This window comes from Aphanomyces invadans (assembly GCF_000520115.1).
Source record: "Aphanomyces invadans strain NJM9701 unplaced genomic scaffold supercont1.18, whole genome shotgun sequence".
Taxonomy (NCBI): domain Eukaryota; phylum Oomycota; class Saprolegniomycetes; order Saprolegniales; family Verrucalvaceae; genus Aphanomyces; species Aphanomyces invadans.
In genome coordinates, this window is record NW_008580163.1 from 844424 (window position 1) to 866324 (window position 21901).

Genomic DNA, 21901 nt, shown 5'->3' on the forward strand with positions numbered 1-21901 from the left:
ACGTGATCTTCATCATGGAAGCGTCGCGGACGCCGCCGTCGTACGGACTCTGCGTGCCAGCCGGATCGTACCTCGAGACAGCGACTCCCGTTCTGATGTGTACAAATGATTGCATGACGTGGGAGTGCTTGGTGAAGCCGCCCCAGATGCCACGAGTCGCTGTATGGGTCGTTGTGCATCGTCGGTTCGCCTTTGGGATCTTCAAAGGTTATGGTGTGATGCGCGTTGGTACGCAAGTGTACGTCACGGCGAGTGCATGTGCAATGGAGAACACGGTCAAGCATTGGGCAGGGACATTTCGAACTGCGAACGACGCGCCGACGCTCTGCTGCAACGACGAGTTCATCGACCTGGAACGGCTCGAGCAAGTGAGGCCCTTGTGCGTCAATGAAGCGATCGACTTGGCCGAGCCGACGACCACGGCGGACAATCACATTCGTATCGGATGGACGTCCAAGCCGAATCGGATGCGGGAGGCACGGGTGCACCTGGTCGTGTCGGAGTTTCGAGTCTGGCGAGGCTGGATTCCGCAAGACGTGCTCGCGACGTACGTTCCATTCGACTTCACCGCTTCGGGCATGCCCTTGATGATGGTGCAATAGATGGAAACTGCGCGAAGTAAACCACACGCACCCGTACGTAGTGAACTTGGCAGCATATTGGCGCCTGAACGACCAGAGCCATCGTCGGTACCAACTCGACTTGAGCGGGTCGCGCCATGACCTGCACCTCGTCGGGTTTGACGACGTTCGCTGGGTGCTGCTGCATCCGTTGCACGTCCATTCAACGAACCCCGTGCTGCATCTCCAATTCCACCAGCAGCCGCTCCAGGATGTGTCCATCATCGGCGAATCTTCTTCCCACTGTCGACACATGCGCTTTGCCGTGGACGTCGCATGCCACGACTGCGTGGCACCCAGTGCAACGAAAACGCACGTCGTTGTCGTACTCGACACGGCTGGACACGTCGACACTGCGACGTTAACCCCCCACGATCGAGATCGCACGGCGCTGGCGCTGCAACAGGTTCTCCATCTCCCACCACCATCCACGCTCGTCCTGAGAGGTTGGGTGTAGTTTGTTGCAAAGTTGCCAGCGCACACGGACGTGGCAATTCTCGCGCGTCATGGCATCGTTCTAAAGTGGCGCCGCATGGATGGTCTCGGCAGGGTTCCCTACTCCCCTTCGAGCCACTGCCTGCATCCTCATAACTTTTCTGTAGCGGGAAGCGACCAAGATAGTCAAGGCGGCATTCGACACCACGCCGACTCGACCACCGTCCAGCGATCGGAGCGGCGCTGCTGCCGTTGAAATGGCCCTGGACCTCGTCGCATCCGAGTGCCACGTATGGGAGATGGTTGCACTCGTTGGGATTTTGTTATGGGACACTGGTAGAACGTCGCGAGCACGAGTGAGTTTTGGACGGCGGCAGTCGTTGTTGTCGCCACGCACAGCGACGCATCGGTGGCCACGATGGCGACGGCGCGGCTACAGCAGCTCTGGGCACTCGTGCAGCACTTCACGCGAGTGAGCCACGTCGTCCTGACAGGGTCCTCGAGCAGCTTGGACAGTCCTGCGACGCCACATCCAGCCACGATAGCACACAACGTCGTGGAGTACGCCTACGCTCAGGACGACATCGAATGGGTACTCAGCGACATCTTGTTCAAAGCGATGCATGCCGTGTGCCATGTACGGCATCGCTCCTCGCTCGCCCCCGCGACTGATGGCGCTTGGCTGTAGAGCGTACAAGTGCAGATCCTGTCGACCGGCGACGACAACGTGCATCTGGAGCTGCACAACGAACCTCCCGGCACAGCCATCACACCAAGTGCTTCAAGTCCATCCGAGATGCAGACTCGTCTCGACACAGCGGTCGCGCTGCACGAGTACGCTGTCGAGATTGGTACACTGCACTGCTCGCAGCCACGAACTGTTGAGGGCTAAACCAGCTACAAGGTGTGATGGCTGCTACCGATCGAGTCCACTTCAGCGGGTCGTTTACGTGGACGCAGCCGACACGTCAATCGATCGAGGTGCATGTGCAGTACCGCGTGTGCGGCGCGATCGTGGTCGCAGCGTCGTTTGTAGCTATGTACGAGCGAGGTCGATGGAGGAGAGGCTCACGTGGTTTTGAACAGACCGCCCTACGCCATGGTGAAGCAATTGACCCAGCTCATCATGCAATCGTCGCCGTCAGGCAAGGCCGCGCCGATCGACAAGGACCACGAGATTGCCGCGTGCCGCGCCGACGCACGCCGAGTCGATACGCTGTATCACCATCGCAACGCATTTCTCGAGCAATTAAATGACGTCGACACGAGCAACGCCCAGAAACACTTTGAGCAGCTCCGCGCGGCCAAGGAGGCATTTCGCCAGCGCTTTCAAGCGTTCGACGACGATGTTGTGTCATTTGTTCATGAGCACGATGTCAAGATCCTCGTCGATGAGTGCAGTCGCGCGCTGCGGCCGCCCAAAGTCGTGGCGAAGAAGGCGATGCCAGTATTTGTGTACCAGGACAGCCACTTGGGTACGCCAACTTGCGGCGACGACAGGCGACTGGACCACGTCCTGTAGGCGGCATGGAGAAGACAACAGAGGCAGCGACGCCGCCAGCGCCATGCGCGGGACAATGGATCGAGCCACTCGCTTTGCTGCAAGCAAAAGGCCGGATCGAAGACGCTGACGTCGAATTCACAGAGTCCGTGAAATGCCTGCGGCTCGTGGACGACGATCTCAAGCGTACAGACAACGTGTTCATTACGCCGTCCGAGATCGAGTTGCAACTCGACACGTGGCTGGGCCGTTTGCGAGCGACGCGGCGCGCGCGCACCGACATTGCACCGCGCTTGATCGAACACGCTCGTGGCGGCAAGGCCGTGTTGTTTCGTCGGATGCAGGCGCATCGAGAGATGCGTACGGCGTCCGATGTGAGCGAGATCGATCAAGTCGTTCCAGCCGTCCAAGGTCGCTTGGGCGCGCGAAAGGCCACGGATGCCGCCGCCATCGACCGCCTTCAGCCTGTACGTCCATCGGCGCCGCTCGCTCGTTTCGTCGTTGCTGAGCTGCACGATCTAGGCGGTGGCAGCCGAGTTGGCCGGGTTTGTCAAGGCCGAGCTCGCGTGGACCCACGCAAGATTCACCGACACAACGTTAAAAGACAAGCCGATTCCGCGAGACATGCTTCCGTTTTCAACGTTTGTGTGGTGTCCATGCGATCGACCGAGTGTTCAAAATGCGCTGCTCGCTCTTGTGTTTGCGCTTCGAACAAGTCGCCAGCGCGGCCAGCCCGAAGTCGCGTTGTGCCCTCCAGTGCACGTGCACGACAGGCCGTTGTGGCTACAACAGGAGCAGCTCCCCCAAGACGTACGGTTGCGTTGGCTATGCCATGTCTAACGCGATCCCATCCTTGATGGTGCAGATGGAGGGCGTCGACGACATCGTGGCGGCGCAGCAGACGCTCCTGGCGGATGCGTGGCGCCTGTGCGGCCAAGTTTTGTTCGTGACGGGCAGCTTTCTGACGTCCACCACCGCACTGGATGACGCCGGTGGGTCGACAAGACGAGGGTTCATGGTGACTCATGGCGGGTTCGATCGTAGTGACCCATGCCATCGCGATGAAAAAGCACGTGTGGCACATTCAGTTGGACGCACGAGCCGCTTCCATCGTGCGTCAAACAAGCCTTCCAGCTCCTGTGAACACGACCATGCTCGATGTCGACGCCACGTTTGTCTGCGACGATTGCCGCTCCCTTCGGCCCGAGACCCTCGTGGCCTCGCCTTGCCACCAATGCACATTCCGTCGGCCGCAGGACAATCCAGCGTTCGCTGCGCTCGTGTCAGAGGTGGCCTCCATGTTGCAGCAACCTGTCCCGCACGGGTTGCAATCGCCGCCGCCGTCGACGCGGCTGACGCAGTTGGCGCCCGCGCTGTACCAGCTCCGAAAATCACACGCCGAGCGCCAGTGGCTCCACAACAAGGCAGCGTACGTTCGAGGCGGGGAATTGGAGCAAGTCCGTTTGGCATGTTTGATGGACATTGTAGGCACGCCGACCTTGCAGCAGCTCGTGTCGCTGGCGTCGTCGAGTTTGAACGGCACGTGTTCGACCGGTATGCCCAAGACGTCGACGACCTCGTAACCATCCAAGCGTCCTTACAACAGCTGAAGCAAGCCAAACAGCGACACAGCAGGAGCACAGTGGTGGGCTTCGACGTGCAGTGCGCCGGCCTCGGGGTCGCGCTGGCCACCACTACGTCTCGCATCGCTTGGTTGCGTGACCAGATGCTGTGTCTGGAAGAAGATGCCGTCGGGCGCATGCAGCGGGCAACGGACCTTGCCGCCGGGACCTTGCTTCCCTACCGCGCGCTCATCAAATCGCTCCAGGAACTGTGTGGGCAGTACACAGCCGTGAACGACCAGTGCTACGCCGCGCTGCAGGACTCGATCGTCCACGAGGCCGAGATTGCGTTCGTGAAGCAGCTCACCGACCTGGAACAGGCACGAATAATACCGGGCGACATCACAAGTTGATCCATGTGTGTCGTATGGCAGGCCCAAGACGCGATCGTGACGTCGTGCATCTCGTCATGGGAGTTGCAAGTCGCGTCGATGCTGGAAACGATCACGGCAGCCGCGCCGGCGGAAGATGCACACAAGTTGTTCAGTGCGGCAATGGCGCCAGTGTTTACGTTTGTGCCGTCGGTGGCCCCGTGCAACTTTGACGGCGAGTGGCTGCAGCGCGCCGTGACGGACCTCCAAGTCCACGAAAAGCACGTCCTCGACCGGATCGAGGACGGCTTTGTGCATGCCAAGCACCTCGACAGCGTACTTGAACTTCTTGATCCATCGAACGATGCCTGAGCGTCGAGTAGATCCGAGCCCACGCAACCCAACTCGACGCGGCCAAGGCACGGTTTGAAGCGACGTACGGCGTTCGGTCGGATGTTGCGGCGGAGGCCATTCCGCTCGACGTGCCATGCGCCATCCTCCGCGACGTGGCATGGACGCGACCCGATCAAGCGATGGACGTCGAGGAAGCGTGGGCCTCGATACACGCGATGGCCGCCCGCGTTCAAGACGAAACGATGGACCGTCGCAAAAAGTACTTGCACAGTCGGTGCTGCATCTTGTTTTTGCAGGTGAGGCGCCAAGCGGCGTATTCCCAACAAGCGAGTAAAGCTGACGAGGTGTAGTCGGTGGTGAAGATGGCCCACCAAGCATGGGTCCGTCAGTGCCATCATGTGCTGGACGTGAATTCGACGGGGCTTGCGGCCGCCGAGCGACACCTACACGAGATGTCCGGGCCGCGCCTCGACAGCGAGCGAGCGTTCCGCGCGGCCAAAGACGACCTATCGTTGTGTCGACACAAGCTCCGGTGCTTTGACGAAGAGCAAGCGCGCAACAGCCAAGTCCAAGTCGCGTTGCGGGAGAGCATGCTCCACCTCCGTGAGATCCTGGCCACACAATCCCACGTCGAGAGCGTCGCGAGGCAGGCCAACTTGAAGCAAACCAAGCGTCTGTGGGACGAATTGCTGGCTTTCCAGTCCACTTGTTTTGCCAGTGCGTTTGAAGATGCGAGCCAGCTCGAGGCTCAAATGGATCGCATGGTTGTCGAACGCGCGCTGTTGTCGAGCCACGTCGATCGGGCAGAAGACTTGGTTACAGCGAAGGAAGCGGCGTGGAAGAGCGCGCTTTGGGCGCACTTGTGTGCTACGATACGGGTCCAGAAGTGGCAGACTAGCTTGTATTCGCTCTTGCATGTCGTCGTCGAGCTCGAGACGAAGCGGCAGCGTGCCCTTGACCTCGACCTTTACGTGCATGCCGACGCGGTCAAAGGTGATGCTACCCAGTTTGTCGATAGCGCGCTCATTGAAAGCTCCATGCTCCGGCTCGAGCTACAAAAGCAATCGCGGCTCACGCAGTACAGCTTCAATCGTGTGCGGGTGCTGGAGCGACTTGCCCGACAGGAGACGGAGCTGCTCCAGGTCAATCTAGCATGACGCGAGCTTGCGATGAAAGACTCATGAGCTGGTACAGATCTGCCTAGACGAAGCGGCGAGGAAGACCCGGCTCAACAATGCGCTCGTGGATCGATGTCGGTTCCTCGATCGCACGCTGGCCCAACTGCGCGCGATGGCGGCCGGTAGCACCGCGCACACAGCCGACAAAGTGTATCGAGCGCTGGACCAGGTCATGCACACTGCGCTCGATGCGAGCTGGCGGCGCTGTCACATTCAAACCGCGGCATTTGCCGAAGAGAATTGGTAGGAAGAACTGTCGACGCTTGGCTTGGTGGTTTGCTTGCCCATCGCTTATGATGGAACGTGTGGCACATTGTAGGCTGGTTCAACATCGCAAGAACGTCGTGCTGGCGCTCGAGTCGATGCTCGCGACGGCGGTCGAGTCGCACAACGAGAACAAAGCAACTCTTGCCATTCTGCAACGCGCGCAGGCCGACCAGGTCGCCGCTTGCGCGCTTGCGCCATCGCCCGACGTGAAACCCCTGGACGCCACGCACTTGATGCTGATTTTAAACGCACGAGCCAGCGCGACGTGGTCGCGGCAGGCCAATTTGAAGCGGACGATCCTCCACGAAGCCATGCATCTCAAGCGCGCCGACAAACTCGAGTGGTTCAAAGTGGATCCGCAGTGCCCAGAATACGCAGCGTGCGTTCACCCGTGTGTGATGATGCATGTCGTCATGGCCAGGTAGGGCGCGGGTGGCGTACTTGGCAGCCGAAGGCGACTTGATCGCAAACCGAGTCGAAATCCAGCGGGCGGACCACGACGCGGGCGAGAGCCACCGGCAATGCCAACAGTACGTGTTGGTACGTCGAGTGTGTGCGATGGCGGCGCAGGTCCAGTCACAATCGGTGTGCGCAGGCCAGCGCGGTAGACAAGGTCGCTACGTTTGCCACGTTGAACCCGGACCCCGCGCTGTTTGACGTGCGCGCGATGCAGACATGGGGAAGGTTTCCCAGTCTGTGTGCGGATGCGCGGGGAGCGCTCGAGCTGCAGTTGCGCCGGGTGGCGCTTTCGTGGGACCTCCGCGCGCCCAACGTCGACTGCCACGAAGCGATTTGGGGTGGCGATTTGAAGTCCAAGGATGTTGTGCACATTTACGGCCGCCCCCACCGGTTCACGACCGATGCGTTTGCGGCGCGCGTCCGCGCCGTCGTCGCGGCCATCTCGACAGCCAAGTACATCCGGCGGTTCCTCGCACATGTAAGGTCGCCGTCCGTCGGCCGCACGATTCTATGGTGCCAATTGTGGTGCGCATCGATGGCGTAGAAAGCCGCGATTCGATGCAAGAACGACGTGTATGCGTCCGCGACTCTGCGACTCTGCGACGTCGAGCTGCTCGTGGCAGTGCGCGCGATGCCCCCATCGCAGCTCACCCACGCGGCGCTCATGCACACGGTCATGCCGTACCTTGAACCGAGTCGAAACAAGCGCGGCACGGACACGATGGTCCTTGCACGTGCACTCGTGTGCAGCAGTCTCGATTGGACGCCGCCACGACTTGTGCGATGGGTGGTCAGCGTCGTTCGGGTGCGCCACCTTTCGAACGGAAATGGATGGCTGATCGTACTACTGGTGGTAGAACCAAGCACTGCTGCGGTCGTTGGTGGGTGTCCTCGACACTCCGTGCAGCGGACGAATGCACCTGCACACCCAGCTCGTCGCGCCATACCTCGAGCAGCACCACCTTCCATGGCCCATCGACCGGGACACCATCCGAGTGGAGCAGCGACCCATCGCTTCTTCGTCGCCCGTCATCCAGGTCGGTCCGGATGCATGGTCCACCGTGTGATGCCTGCCTTGTTCGCCGCAGGTATCGTGGCAATTACCCGCCACTGCCAACGTCTCGGACGGGGTCGTCGCTTTGCACTGGGGACGCTGGAGCCCCACATCGAACGTGTGGTTGTGGGAGACCGCCGTGTGTGCGTCAACGGCCCATCGCTACACGCTCCCGTCCATGCGCCCGTGCGATAGCGTGTGTGTTGGCCGCGTCGTCATCGTTGCCGCGTCGCACCGCCCAAGCCCGATCTCGGACGTGTTTTTCATCGAGTAGTCGAGATCCACGATCGACGCATTTTATCGTGCCACGGCATGGACCAAGCGCTTGTAGTACTCGACGTCCCGCGACTCAAACGACGGGTGGTCCCGACCAAACTTCTTCTTGATGAGGTCTCGCATGTCGGCTTCCTGATGCGCGACGTAGCTTTCGCAGAGACGGACGACCGCGGCTTTCTTCAGGTCGCGTGGTTTTGGAATCATTCCTTTCTGCACAAGGGTCTTGATCGCGTCGACCGCCTCGGGCTGCTCGTTTTTGATCCACGCCTTGCCCTCCTTGGTCTCGAGCCATAGCTGCGCCCTCCCCACGGCTTCCTTTCCGCCTTCGTCGAGCACTTTGGCTTCCAGGTCGTTGCGCACCGTCTCGGCAGTGTCCATGGCAGTCGTCCACATTTGGTCCGCGCTATGTGGACGCGGTGACTGGTCGTACATGGTACATACACACGCGTGTGTCCTACCCAAGACAGAGGACGCGCGCCACGTCGACGGCATGCGCGACATCTTCCATGCGCCGCATCCGACTTTCCGCTTCGGCCTGGAGCCGCAGCTTCTTCCCGTATTGAATCTTGAGCCGGATGTTGCAGTCCTTGTACACGCGGCGCAGGAGGTCGTAGATGGCATTGGTCGCCATGCATGGCTTGGCGTCTCGCGCGAGCTTGGCCACGTCCAGCGGCTAGCGATGGCACGTTTGGAACGGAGGCGACGGGAGCGACGTCGTACCTTTTGCCGCTTATGGTTCTCCGAAATGAACGCGTACACGGCGGCATCGGTGTCTTGGATGAGATAACGAACAGTTGGGACGGCTTGCATCCGCGCGCTCCAGTGCAGCGCGTTGTCTCCGTGCGCGTCCTGGTGCTCGACGGTCGCACCAAACTGGACGAGCAGCTTGAGGATCTGGAGCTTGGCATTCACGTCGCCCTAGTGGTCGCCATGTCGGCGTGAGGCAACTGGACCAAAACGGAGCAAGAAAAAACAGCCATCGCGACGACTGTCCTGCCCGTCCACGGCACTTGCGCCACGGAGCTGCTCTCCACGGAGCCACACAACAAGACGAGCGGATGCAAGAGCTCCAAGAAAATGTTACGTACTTTGAGCGACCGACACGTGTCGAGCAGCGCCGTGCTTCGCATGTACGCCGTGTCGATCGCGTTTACGTACGTTGAGAGCGCGTCGAGGCCATAGGTGGCTTGCACAAACATGGTGACGAACATGACCACTTGGACGTGGCCGTGCCAGCAAGCGATGTGGAGGATCGTTTTGCCGCCGTCCATTTCGTTGTGGCTAAACACTTTCATTTTGTCGGCGTCGAGGAGGCGGCGGACTTCGGCCACGTTGCCGTCTCGGGCCGCCGTCCAGATCGTCGTCACGGGCTCTGCGAGCGAAGGCTCTGCGTCGACGGCGGGAATCGAGGGAACGACGACGCGGTGGAGGATCGACTTGGTTTGCGATCCTTTCTTTGCCAAGTGCACCGAATGGAGTTGGGGGGCTTTCGGTGGCTGCGCCGTGTCGGGGCGGTGTTTTTGCCACAACGCCTCCGCGTGATGCATTTTCCCGAGCGCTTTTTTCAACCATGGAGCGTATCGCCCTTTTTGGGACGAACGAGCAGCGGAAGGCTGTGACGGCGGTATAGTCTCGGCGAGAGGAGGAGGGGAGTCGGCGAGTTGGCGCGCAAGGCCCATCGCCCGGACTTCCGCGGCAGTGACTGAATGGTCGCCGTTCACGTCAGCCGCATGGAGGGCCGAATACGACAACGCCGAGTTCCAGCGAGACGGGGCCACCACGGTTGGCGCTGGGATCGGGTTTATCATGCGTGAACGGTCGCGAAGTGCTGCGAGAGGCAGTTACAAGTTGCGTCTCGGTGGACAAGCTTCGCATCAGACACATGCACCAATCTCCACAGGGCATGCGGTGGATGCAGCGCAAAGCCGCGGGGTCTCGTTTCATCGGCGGAATTTCTTGGCGTTGCCGTCCTGTGGTCCCTAGTGGCATCCATTGTAGTGCACTCAAATTCATGTTGAGGGGAGGCAACGGTACTCCATCGGTTCATGCACCGAGTTTGAGTCTGTTTCCTCTGGGCTTTACGCTCGCGTGGCGCATCTGCATTGCGGCGATGGCCGCCTCGAGATCGTGGTGGGCCATGTGGCGAAGTTGAAGTTTATTAAATGACAGAGGTTTTGACGTTTCGGTTGGGAAAAAATCAGGAAGTAAAGGGTGTGACCAAACTAGGCGAAGGATGGCAGGGGAAGCCGCGTTCCATGCGGCCGCCGCGCGTGTGTTGACCGCGCAGGCTACGCACAAGCATCTTCTCGCGAGACATGCTATGCAGCTCTATGGCCTCCATGAGCAAGCGCTGCATGGAGACATCTCGACAGAGAGACCACGTACGTCCGTTGGCTTCGCCGAATCGACGTCATTATCGCATTCGCCACCCCCATGGCGATGGCGATTGCACTGCCCTCAACACACGATCCCATCTGCGTAGGTTGCCCTATCAACTACGACGGCAAAGCGAAATGGTACGTTATCTTCCTTGCCATGCGCTCTTCCATCGCTCGATACAACGACGCCCCGCCGCTTCCTTCTTACATTCTCTTCATGCAATCGTAGGGATGCGTGGAATGCGCGCCGTGGCATGTCAAATGCTGCTGCTCAAGCTGAATACGTGCAGCTCGTCCATGCTATCTTGCCAGAGGTGCACTTTGTCCGTGCGAATCTTTGTCGTCATGTGTCGTGAACAGGATGCACCTAATTCCGAGTCCGCTTCATCTGGAACGTCAAGACAGTCAATGGCTCGCCGCATCAAGCGATACAAACCGCAGAAAGCAGGCCAGACGTCGTTCCCGCGTCTTGTGGGAACCTTTTTCGGCACGCTTGCGCTGCTTCTGGTGGCGACGACCGTCGCCATCTCACTCAGTCGAACGATCTCGGATGTGTGCCGTCCGCTCGCTCATGCTTCCGGTGCATGCGATATCTGGCTGGCCAGCCATTCGATTCGTGTTACTGTGGGATGGGTGTCGATTGGGCTTGCGTTCGGGACGTTGCTGCAATCGAATGTACGTCCTGCATGTCCTCTAGAGCAAAATCATTTCACTTGTTCGCCGCAGTTGCTCCAGTGGAACATACTGTCTGTGCTGTACTACGTGGACGCGCCACGTGGTACGGCGCAGGAACGGTCGGAGGCGTCGGAAGGCGCCGCCGACCTCGACCTCCTCCATTCACTCGGCCTTGTGCTTGGCAAAGTCGGCGCTGCGACCGAAGAGCATCCCGTCATGGTGTTCAAACCGGTCCCCGGCTCGGCTGCGCTCGGGTCGACTCGATCCGTCCTGGAACACCCCATCGAAATCGTACGACGCCCGCTTTCTCTGCCTTGCGCGAGCACCACAACCAACCGATCGTTCGATGTAGACGGCCGACATGCATTTCCGCCGCTTCAAAGAGCCTTTTCCAGGTTGGTCGAGCGTGTCGCTGATGCTGTTCTTGTGTCGCGGTGGGGGCGTCGGAGCTGTCGTGAGATAATGCAGCCGCACTCTCCATCGGTGCTCCATGCTGCCGCGTGCTATCGAGTCGTGCCTGCGGTGTTTGTGACGATTTGCGTGGTCCGTAGACCCGGCGCAGCCTGCGATCGCCGGGATTGAGTTGGTTGAGGAGGTGCCACTTCCCAAATGGCGCTGCGTCTACCGCAAACGCCGACTCAAGCTCCAGAACAACACGCCAGGATTCATCAAACGATTTGCGAACGCCGAGTTCTTTGACGTGGCCGAGGAATCGCTGTGGGACCAGGCCAACCATGTGCTGTACGTCCGAGGCCGCAACGAAAGCTTTGCGCACTTGGTTCTCGTCGAGGACTTTTTGTTGTTTCAGCGCCACGACGAACGCGACGGCTGGTACGACGCAACAAACCACTGTCGTCGAGTGACGATGGCTTGATGGATGCCATAGGAGCCAAATGACGCAGACGGGGGCATGCACGATCGGCGGCGCATTTGGCTTTTTGCGAGGCACGGTGGAAGGGTTTGTGCGGGAGAGCTACGGCAAATCGGTCAAGAAGGCGCAGGACCATCTCGTGGACAGACTGGACGAAGAGGTCGCGGTCCGCAGTGCCTCCCGTGCTTTGCCATAAACCAAATGGATCGACGCTCGAATGACGACGTGGGAACCAACTTGCGTTGCGACGAGTTCACATGTTCGTGACTGCGGTGGCTTGCATCGTCGACCCGCAGGCAGGAAGGACCGACCACTTGGACGAGATCCGAGCGGTCACAAAGCCAACCGTGCGGGGGCACGTGTCACTGGAGTCGTCCATCTCCGGCCAAATCGCCGCCGTGCGTGGGTTTTTCGCATGCACATGTGTGGCCCAGAACAATCGCGACTCCTTGCCGACCTCGCGTGGTTGGTATTAGAAAACGTTATGTGTGGCTCGACAGCGTGGCTGTGCTGGATGCGGTGGAATGGATGTCGGGTGTGCCGCAGCGCCTCAAACACATCGCGGTGGTCAGGTGGTCGACGCTGGACGCGAGTAGATGCAGCACTTGGTGGCGTATCGTATGCAGTGAAATGCAATACGCCAGCACGGAAACATGGATGGACGAGTCCTCGCACGACATTCGGTGGAGAGCAATGGCGGTGACGATGACTAGAAGCATGGGCAGCCACGAATCCTGCACCATTGTGGCACCCACCATCGCAATCTGCATCCACGTCCTGGCCATGTTGCATATGTGTTCAAGCAAAATGAATCGGTCCAGGTTGAGCGAGGCTCGGCGCGGCTCGCCGTCGACGCGACGGATCGGGGACCTGCATAGCGGGCACGAGATGGCTTGTTGGCATCGCACAGTCCACTTCGAGAGGCACTCGTGGCAGAACGCATGGCCGCAGGACGTCCTGAACGGATAGAAGAATGAATCGTAGCAGATAGCGCACTCGACTGGCATCGCGAAGTGGTCCACTCCGCACGGCGTCGACTGGTCAACGATCCGTTTCGCGCCCGTGGCAAACGCACAGGTGATTGGCTCGCCATGTTGTACGTGAAAAGTTGCCACGCACGACGACGTTCCGCGCCAGCCCGGCAGCAAGCACGGCCACGGACGGTGCGTGTGCTCTGTGGTTTCCGTAAGCCCTCCAGTGGTGCATGTGGAGCTGCATTGTGCACGTTGCGCTCCTAGCCGACTGCGTGGTCTGGTTCGGGATGGCCACTTGGTCCGTTGCCATGTTTCGTTGGTTGGCGCGCCAAGGAAAACAAGGCGCGCTGTCAGGAAGAACACTATCCATAGCCATGGCAGCTACAACACACCAGGGTGTGGACAACGATCGAAGTTGCCATTGTCCGTCCTCGTCATGTCTACCATGGATATCGGGTCGGCATTTGACTTGACTGGACCACGCAGGGGCCATCGAACGAACCTCGTGCGCTGTTGTGGGTGTGCCGTGAACATGGGCTGCACGCAGCTGCCCCACGCAGCTGCGCATTCCGAAATCCTTTGCGACAGCGAGCGACGAGCATGCCTGTTGTCTTTGCGTTCGAGTGTGTGGGTTGTTTAAAAAACCATGGTTGAATTCCACATACAATGTTTAGGTTTCAGTGAATATTTATATAAAACATGATATATATTGCATTTTTGGTTTCATGACCAAACTATTTGTAGCAGGGCTGTGACGCGATGGATGCATTCATAGACGATCGATCGAGGACGCGCGTGGAAGGCAAGAATGAGGATGGTGAATGAAGACGAGTTGTGTAGATTGACGAGATGAGTAGATAGACCAGTATTCCGTTCGCATCAACGTGCACGGCGTATCGCTGTTCCCACGGGCCTTGTGTGGCCAAACTTCTCGAACGGGTTGTACGGAATTGGACACACCAGACGATGCCAGGCGAGTTGCGCGATGAAACACACACAGAACGAGACAGCTATCCAGTCAAGGGTGTAGTAGATGCCGACGCTCCACATCATTTGGATCGCGATGCTGGCTGTGACAAGGATGAGCAACGCGTGGAAGAGCAAGTCCCACGTTGTGGCCACGTCGTCGTATCGGTCGCTCCACCGCAAGAGCGTCAACAGCGCCACGAGTCCGAAGCCATGGCTGCCAAGGTAATATCCAAGACCAATGCCGTACGGGTTCAACCAATGCAGACCCAGGAGAAAGTGAATCGCAACATACCGGTCCCACGACAAGGATGCCACCTCCATGTCGGCCTTGGGTGCCGTGATAAACCCACGGCACGTCGGGCACGACGTATGCCCTTCCGCGGTCCACTGCACGAGGCATGGCCGGCAGTACGCATGGCCGCAGCGCGTCCTGACAGGGTCGTAGCACGCGTCGTAGCAAATCGGGCACTGCACCGCCTTCATTGTCTCGATTGGAAAATGGCGCACGACACGATAGTTATCTGGTCGTTCTATTTTTCAAGCGTATCCGATCTTTATCCGTACAACAATCCCTGACAAATATTTCATAAAACAGGTGCTTGCTTAAAAATCAGCGCAATATTTCTACATTGTTCCACATTTGAACATATACGTGTAAAAATGCATCAGTGTTGCCAGAAGCCCGGGCAGTCAGTAGTTATGTATGTCGACGAAACCTGTCGTTGCTACAGCAATTTGTATATAAAATATTATAGGAGAAAGGCGTTGCTGCCGAGCTTGAGCACAACATCGATCGAAAACAACTTAGCGTTTGGCCCAACCCCGCCGTAGATGCAGCAGCATCGTTGCTGCAGCAATTTGGCTAGATATATCAGGAGCGCGAGCTCGAGCAAACATCGACATGAACTTGTATATCTATTCGAAAGGAGATTTCCAGCACACGGCGTCTCTTTTAATCTTCAAAGTCGGACATGCTCGAGAGAGAGCTGAGACCGTCCGAATCGTAGTTGGGTTTCGCCGGTGCCGCCGCGGGTGTCGGTCGCGTGGGAGACGAGCGGTCCTCGCGCCGTCCGTACACTTCGTCGTCCGACGAGATGGATCCGTTGTCCATGTCACTGTCGAGTTCATCGTCGTCGTCGTCGTTGTCAAAGTCCTCGAACACAAGACTGTCCGCCGAGCTCAGCTGGGTGTTGTAGATATCGTCGTCGGCGTCGTCGTACTCGTCGTGTTCCGCCGCGCTTCGGCGCGAAGGAGCGGCAAGTGGAGCGGGGGGTGGCGCCGTGTGCCCTTGTTGCACAGGGGCGGGTGTTTGCGCGGGCGCGGCCAGAGTCGCCTGGGGGGCGTCCTGGCTGCTGTATTCTCCGTGGTGGCTGGCTTGTAGTAACGCGGTTTGGAACGCCTTGAGCCACATCGCTTCCTCGTGCTCCGAGTTGAGCGCGACGACAAGGAGCCGACCGGTCTCGAGAATCACGATGAGGCTCCACTGCTTCTCCGGGTTGGGCTTGACATGGACAAAATTGGCTTGGCCAAGAACAGTCCCGAGCATTTCGTTCTTGTAGTACATGAGCTCCGTGCCTTTCAGGATAAAGTACCGCCGTTTCCAGTTCTTCATCTTGCTGCCTTCCTTGAGCATCCAGCCCTCCTGTTTGACCAACGGTCCAGCCGCCGCAGCATGCGTCGAGCTGTCCGTGGTGGGCAAAGGGGCGGCTGTCGCCACAAGCTGGCCCTTCATCGCCATCGTAATCGCGTGGCGCCATGCATTCAGCTCTTCGCTCGACTCGGCCTTGACTCGAATCGGTGTCGCGTTCGTGAATACAATGTGCATGATGAAATCGCGAAAGTTTTCGACTCGCATGTCCTTGAGCGTCCCCTTGCCCAGCACGAGACCGTTCGGGTTCGCAAACCACTTGAAGTCGCGGCCGCTTGTCAAGGTAAAGAACGTACGAGCGCCCTCCCACTCGAGCCACCCTTCCATGGGGCCGATGGTGGCCGTGGACCCAAACTCGGTCGAGGCACTGCTGCTGCTACCGAGGGACACGCCTTCGTGGACCCCAGTGGACTCGACGCGTCGGGCTTGTATGCCACGATTGAGCGCGGCCATCCATGCGGCGCGATCCCGCTCCGAGTTGGCGGCAACACGCAGCACACGGCCCGTTTCAAAGTGCACATCAATCGAAAATGGTCGCGACATGCCTTCCGTGACGGCGCTCACGATGCCCTGCCCAACGGCATTCCCACCTTCCATGTCCTTGTGGTAGACCAGCATGCGGTCGTGCAGGGTAAAGTACCGTCGCTTCCAGCTCTTGATAGACTTGCCCTCCTTTTGCAGCCATCCGCTGTGCGACGTGTGTTTGCCGAGCGATTCGTTCGTCGCGTCGGGTGCCGACGATCGCTGTTGCTGCTGGTTCTGCGCCACGGCAGCAGCGACCTTCGACAGGACTTGGTACCAACCGTCGATGTCGTTTTGCGAGTCGGCCGCAACCGACAGGCGCCGACCCGAGTCAAGATGGACGTACAGGCAGTGGGCGCGTTTGTGGTTGACGCACACGTCGATGACTTTGCCATATCCTTTGGGTGTTTCGCCTTCTTTGTCGCAGTACCCGAGCTGGTTCAGCCCAGTCAGCATGAACCATCGGCGGTGCCACGTCTTGATGTTCGACCCCTTCTTGTGCAAATACCCCGCGTACCGAATGCTGCTGCTGATGCGACGCTCCAAGTATTCCTGGTTCTTGAGCGCCGCGCGCAGCCCTGACTGCCACCGCTCCATGTCGTCTTCGCTCTCGGCGGCGACGCGGAGGATACGGTCCGAATCGAGACGGATGAGGAGCCCGAATGCCTTTTGAGGGTTTACGGCGACCTCGAGCACGCGGCCTTCGCCCTTGGCGGCCTCGCCCTGCTTGCCGTAATACGCCAAGTGGTCGCCGGTCAGCACAAAGTACCGGCGTTTCCAATTGCGCACGTGCTGGCCTTCCTTGTGCAGCCACCCACGAAGGACTTCCTTTCGACCGAGCGCGCCAGAGCTGTTGCGCTGGACAAGCGGCGCGCCGTCGTTCGATTCGGAAGACGAAGTGCGAAGGTACCCCGACCCGAGGAGCTTGGGACCGCTCGGTGTACCCGTGGCACGAGGGCAAGCACCTGAGTCGGGTGACACATGCATGCGTTCCACACGTTCTGACAATGCACGCTCCGGAGTCCCGAACCGCGAATCGACAGCCACATGTGACGGAAGACGCTCCGACGCAGCGCGCGATGGGCGTGCGAGTGTCACAGGTTCAGGATTACCGCTCGACGGACGGTACGACGGTACGTCGGACGACAGCGATTGAGATGACGAGTACCGTTGGGAAGACGTCGCATACGACGCCTGTTGTTGTTGCTGTGCGACAGCCGACGGCGGGGCGTCTCCTCGGCACGCGCGCTGCATGGAGATGAAGCAGTCTTGGAACTCGGCAGTCGTGTCCGTGTAGATTTTCATCTGTTTGCCCTTGTTGTCATGGAGAAACAGTCCATTCGCAATCGCAAAGTTCTGCGTCACGTCGACGAGGACAAGCGCACCCTTCTCGATCGGGTTCGGTTCCAGCACCGACTTGTCGTAGTACGTGATGTGGCGACCCTGGAGCACCATATACCGCTTCTTCCACGTCTTCACGCGGCTGCCTTGCTTATACACCCACCCCGACCACTGCCCCACACGCGGTCCCATGGCCAATATCCTTGTGGGAAACAAAGTGGGTTTCCGCCGAAAATGTGAAATGGCTAGTACGTACTTATCCGGATATCACCCTTGCGAATTTCAAGGCGCATACAAATCGCAACATGATCCAGGCGACTGTCCGGATAATTCACCTTTGTCGGTCGCATGACGCCCACAACCAAACGACCGACACGACGAAATCGGGGCAAGACCCATGACGACGCGGTGTCGACGGCGCCGCTGCGAGTGCATCGAGTAAAGCGCTGACGAGTATGGCGGGCGGAGGTGGAGACGCCGGAAGGTGCCTGAAGAGACTCGAGTTGTGGCGATGTAGAGGCAACCCAAGTGTGGTGGTACCGACGAGCAGACGACGACCGACGGACATGTTCGATCATGATCATCTTTCTGGGTGCTCCAACGAAGCGAGACCCGACCAAACGACAATACCTTGCACGGAAAGCAAGCGACGCGGCGCCGCCATGCATTGAAGACACCGGCGCTGTCACACTGCCACGAACGCGTTGACCACTCTACCGACAGCCGTGTCACGATGATGCAGCTGCTCCTCCAAGTGCAAGCCGCTCGTCGACGGCCATATGTGCGCATGCACACGAGTCATATATTGTAGTTATTTTTTGGGAGGTTGGTATTTGTCATGGCTGCCGCAGGTGACTGTCACCACGCCCTCCATCCGAGTTCCATCGCAGGAGCGTTCTTTTTCCAGCTCGTTCGAATCGATCCGTTAGCAGCAACCGGAGGAAGCGGCTGGTCGCGCGTCTGCCAGGTCGAGCTTTGCGACGCGGCTCTTGGGCGCTGTGTTGGAAAGGAGCGTAGGGTTGTCAAGAATCTACGATCAAGCATGAGGCAAGGCGGCATGCACAGGAGATGGGATCTTCCAAGTGTACACACCTTTTGAACCACTTCGTTAAACACTTGCTGGATGCCGGTCTTGGTCTTGGCACTGCTCTCGACGAACAACATGCCCTTGGACCGCGCCCATGCTTCGCCTTCCCGACGGCTCACGACTCGCTCCTGCATCAAAAGCACCGTCATGCATGGAACAAAGATATGTCGAAGACCTTGTCGATCTTATTCCCGACGAGGAGCTTCACGACGTCGCGCCCGTTCGCAGGACTGTACACTTCGACTTCTTGCAGCCACGTGTCGAGGTTGGCAAACGTGTCTCGGCGGGCAACATCGTACACTTCATGGGAGAGATCAGGAAAGGTCGATTCCAAGAAGTAGGAGCCACGCACCCAAGACGATGCCTTGAGCACCTCGGTAATACGAGCTCGTGAGAGTGCGGAACCGTTCTTGGCCGGCCGTGTCCCAGATCGTCATCTTGATGCGTTTCCCGTCCACCGTGATCATCTTGACCTTAAAATCCACGCCGATGGTGCTTTGCAAGTGATCATCGAACGTGTCTTCGGTAAAGCGAAGGAGCATGCTGCCACGCAATGCACATGTCAATGAACGAGATCTCGATCGAAACGAACCTGCTCTTCCCAACACCGGCATCACCCACCAAGAGAAGCTTGAAAAGGTGATCGTACGAGTCCACACCTGGCTCCGCCATGCTTGCTACGCACCCACAGCGTCGTCACACGTCTTCCATCGAGTTCCATCGTCGGCGCTCGTACCTGTTCTCGCGTTCTGCCTCGTCAAAAAAGCAGTCAGATCGTACATCACAGAGCACGAACAGTACTTGTACGTACGAACATGTGGTGTTCGGTGAAGCGAAGGGACACCATACAAGTACTGACGAGAATACAGTATTCTTCTGCACAAACGAAAAATATTTTTCATGCCATACATAGTGTACGACACGGTAATGTACGAAATACGTTACAAGGTGCACCACCGCCGACGACTCATGCGCGAGGGATGGCGGAAGGCCGCGGCCATGCCGACGTCGGTGCACTGTGCTGCATGGATTTTTATTGCTGGCAGACAAAGTGGCTCAGCTTGAACGCCGGATGAATGTGCCGCCACAAGTCTCGCGTCAACAAATATAGCGGCATCATGACGAACAATTGAGCACTGAGCATTCCGACGACGCTCTCCCACGCACTACAACATGCCAATGAGCAGCAATAAATGGCACGCAAATGTCACCTGTGAAACGAGTAAGCAGTGTGGTAGATGCTATAGCAAGCCACGACAAAGACAGCGGCAAGCCAGATGCGCAGGAGAATGCGTTTGGCGGGATGGGTCGCTTCCATGCCCAAAGCCTTCCATTCAAAGCACGAAATCGCCACGAAGTGCACCATGTATAGCACGATGTGGTCGGCGTGATCGAATCCGTCGATGCACTTCTTATCGCGACGCAGATGGCCGTACCAGCACGCTTCGGGACGTGGAAACAACGCGCGCTCGATTCGGTTGAACACGATGTATAGCACCACAGTCCGGAATACCATGATACCAAAGTACAGGGCAAGTCGATTGAATATCGCGGCCACTCGACGCATCGACACCTTGGGCAGGAAGATGGTTGTGGCAAAGTTGAACAGGAGGACAGCCAGCGGCACCGTCCACGCTCCCTTCTCGACTCCGTCATCTTTTGCTGCATATGGACGACAGAAACCAACAATACCTGTCCCGACGTAAGAGTGTGCAGTTCACGCATGAATGGGTAGCACGGTCCACCGGCGCCTAATCGGTCGCAGCAGACGGGTTTCTTGGACGGGTGATCTACATCGATCCACGTCGACGAGCATCTACCACACGTATTCAAAGGGGTGGAACGCAATCGTCGACGTACTCTCCCTGGACACGGACATATTTGGTGGGGTGGACGAAGAAGCAGAAGAGCACCACCGCTGCAATCACGGCATTCGCCGCCACAAACGGGTCTTTCCATGCCTCCCGTCGAATGCCCATGGTGGAAACGTGGAAGTGAAGGGGAACCCTTCATTTAAGTACGCTTTCTTTACTTTATTGAGTGTACCGCTCACATTTTTCATGGCGATGTGCGCACGCCCATGGCGCCACCCGTGTGCATCATACCGTCCCGACGGAACACAGTCAGCACATGTAGCAGCCCTCTACGAGTGTCGTTGGGGACGAGGTGATCGTATGCCTGGAACGCGACCAGGTTTCGTGAGTCAGAGCTGCCGTGGTCGCAACCGAGCACACGCCCAGTAAAGTGGAGGAGAATTGCTCAAGGACACTCGTAGCGCAGCCCAGCGTACTATTCTATCTCGGAACGAAGGACGGCCTTGCCCTGGCTCACGGGAGTCGATGCACGGGGTGGCGAACCATAGTCGCATCATAGTGGACGTCGTGGCGCAAGTCTTCATGTATCCGTCTTCCGCGCGATGAACGATGTCTCAACGCACACGAGGACAACACTCGGTTTATTTATCCGTCGGCCGTGAAAGTCAAAGTGACTGTCAGGAACAGGCACAATCGGGCCGTGGATCGCGTACCCGCCGCGGGATAACGTTGTCGCGATGGTTGCGACGTACGCTGGTTTCGCACATCGGTCGGGCAAAATGAACGCGACGACGATGGGCTGCCACGCGTCCACGGCATGTCGGAGAAACGACAGGATCACATCGTCGCCTGCTGACGAGAAGGGAGGGTTGCCGACGACAATGACGTCGCTCGCATCCGATGGCTTGGTGGACGTGAGGAAGTCCCCGCAGATAACGCGTGCTTCGGGAATACCTGCGGCACTCGCGGAAGCAGCCACCAACGGATCCACTTCGTAGCCGAGGATGCGCGTGGCGCCGCGTTCGACAAGTGGACGAAAAAAGTTGCCGGTGCCGCAGGACGGCTCAAGGAACAATGCGGAAGACAAGGTTAAGGGCATGGCGAACACAATGTCGAGCAAAAGGTTGATGGAGGACAGCGGGGAAAAGAACTGTCCGAGGTCCTTGGCCGCTTTCGTCCGTGCAACCCGGTCGGCGGCGGCACGCCGGCATTCAAGGTACGCGTCGGGGTCGATAAAGTCACGCTGCATCTGGAGAGGAAGCCTGCGGAAAGTTGCTTGTATCCACGCCTCACAGAGCGAAATGTTCTTTTGGAGGTGGAGGTGTCGACTGTTGTCGTGTCGAGTCCACGATGTGTTCATGAGGGTCTTGAACCGGCGGGTGGGCAAGCGTTTGTGATCGAGAGGGTGGTTCTTGTGAAGGAATCGATCCCATGTCTGTAGATCGGTGAATGCGCGTCGCAGTGGCAGCGATGGAGTCTCTGTCGCATGCAAAAGCAGCACGCCGCCGTCGGCCTCATCATCGAACCCAGCGAGGTGAATCATGT

The 21901-nt window shown here is 58.6% G+C and overlaps 9 protein-coding genes across 26 annotated transcripts; 3 read left to right on the top strand and 6 right to left on the bottom strand.

Annotated features, from left to right (window-relative positions):
* Positions 1–14: 14 nt before the first annotated feature.
* On the top strand, positions 15–5193 carry H310_08798 (hypothetical protein; the record flags this gene model as incomplete). Its single annotated transcript, XM_008874677.1, has 15 exons — positions 15–547; positions 603–1026; positions 1078–1170; positions 1223–1345; positions 1396–1692; positions 1744–1906; positions 1960–2095; positions 2142–2530; positions 2578–3023; positions 3079–3366; positions 3422–3548; positions 3601–3985; positions 4045–4498; positions 4553–4825; positions 4873–5193. The coding sequence occupies 15 exons, from the start codon at positions 15–17 to the stop codon at positions 5191–5193; spliced, it is 4452 nt and encodes a 1483-aa protein (XP_008872899.1).
* Positions 5194–5205: 12 nt separating this feature from the next.
* H310_08799 (hypothetical protein) lies at positions 5206–8075 on the top strand (the record flags this gene model as incomplete). Its single annotated transcript, XM_008874678.1, has 8 exons — positions 5206–5985; positions 6038–6264; positions 6341–6667; positions 6714–6828; positions 6884–7225; positions 7292–7552; positions 7605–7784; positions 7836–8075. The coding sequence occupies 8 exons, from the start codon at positions 5206–5208 to the stop codon at positions 8073–8075; spliced, it is 2472 nt and encodes an 823-aa protein (XP_008872900.1).
* A 23-nt stretch (positions 8076–8098) lies between these two features.
* H310_08800 (hypothetical protein) lies at positions 8099–9885 on the bottom strand (the record flags this gene model as incomplete). The annotated part of the gene is made up of 4 exons (XM_008874679.1): positions 8099–8480; positions 8536–8750; positions 8798–8995; positions 9166–9885. 4 exons carry the CDS (start codon positions 9883–9885, stop codon positions 8099–8101), a joined length of 1515 nt encoding a protein of 504 aa, XP_008872901.1.
* A 333-nt stretch (positions 9886–10218) lies between these two features.
* On the top strand, positions 10219–13059 carry H310_08801 (hypothetical protein). Of its 18 annotated transcripts, XM_008874682.1 has the most exons (8): positions 10219–10458; positions 10560–10593; positions 10685–10769; positions 10816–11130; positions 11182–11421; positions 11483–11525; positions 11682–11961; positions 12017–12442. In XM_008874682.1, the coding sequence occupies exons 1-8, from the start codon at positions 10311–10313 to the stop codon at positions 12195–12197; spliced, it is 1326 nt and encodes a 441-aa protein (XP_008872904.1). In that variant the 5' UTR covers positions 10219–10310; the 3' UTR covers positions 12198–12442. The 18 variants fall into 18 exon arrangements, with proteins under 18 accessions (XP_008872904.1, XP_008872905.1, XP_008872902.1 ...); XM_008874683.1 differs by having other exon boundaries at positions 10685–11130; XM_008874680.1 differs by having other exon boundaries at positions 10816–11421.
* Positions 13060–13655: 596 nt separating this feature from the next.
* Positions 13656–14436, bottom strand: H310_08802 (hypothetical protein). The gene has a single exon (XM_008874698.1). The coding sequence runs from the start codon at positions 14425–14427 to the stop codon at positions 13855–13857; it is 573 nt and encodes a 190-aa protein (XP_008872920.1). The 5' UTR covers positions 14428–14436; the 3' UTR covers positions 13656–13854.
* A 340-nt stretch (positions 14437–14776) lies between these two features.
* On the bottom strand, positions 14777–17684 carry H310_08803 (hypothetical protein). Its single transcript, XM_008874699.1, has one exon. The coding sequence runs from the start codon at positions 17645–17647 to the stop codon at positions 14897–14899; it is 2751 nt and encodes a 916-aa protein (XP_008872921.1). The 5' UTR covers positions 17648–17684; the 3' UTR covers positions 14777–14896.
* Positions 17685–17917: 233 nt separating this feature from the next.
* On the bottom strand, positions 17918–19324 carry H310_08804 (hypothetical protein; the record flags this gene model as incomplete). Its single annotated transcript, XM_008874700.1, has 6 exons — positions 17918–18485; positions 18548–18670; positions 18718–18842; positions 18895–19085; positions 19135–19219; positions 19279–19324. 6 exons carry the CDS (start codon positions 19322–19324, stop codon positions 18381–18383), a joined length of 675 nt encoding a protein of 224 aa, XP_008872922.1. The 3' UTR covers positions 17918–18380.
* A 69-nt stretch (positions 19325–19393) lies between these two features.
* On the bottom strand, positions 19394–20521 carry H310_08805 (hypothetical protein; the record flags this gene model as incomplete). Its single annotated transcript, XM_008874701.1, has 4 exons — positions 19394–19708; positions 19754–20181; positions 20235–20358; positions 20403–20521. 4 exons carry the CDS (start codon positions 20519–20521, stop codon positions 19576–19578), a joined length of 804 nt encoding a protein of 267 aa, XP_008872923.1. The 3' UTR covers positions 19394–19575.
* Positions 20522–20761: 240 nt separating this feature from the next.
* Positions 20762–21899, bottom strand: H310_08806 (hypothetical protein; the record flags this gene model as incomplete). Its single annotated transcript, XM_008874702.1, has 1 exon — positions 20762–21899. The coding sequence occupies one exon, from the start codon at positions 21897–21899 to the stop codon at positions 20937–20939; it is 963 nt and encodes a 320-aa protein (XP_008872924.1). The 3' UTR covers positions 20762–20936.
* Positions 21900–21901: the final 2 nt, after the last annotated feature.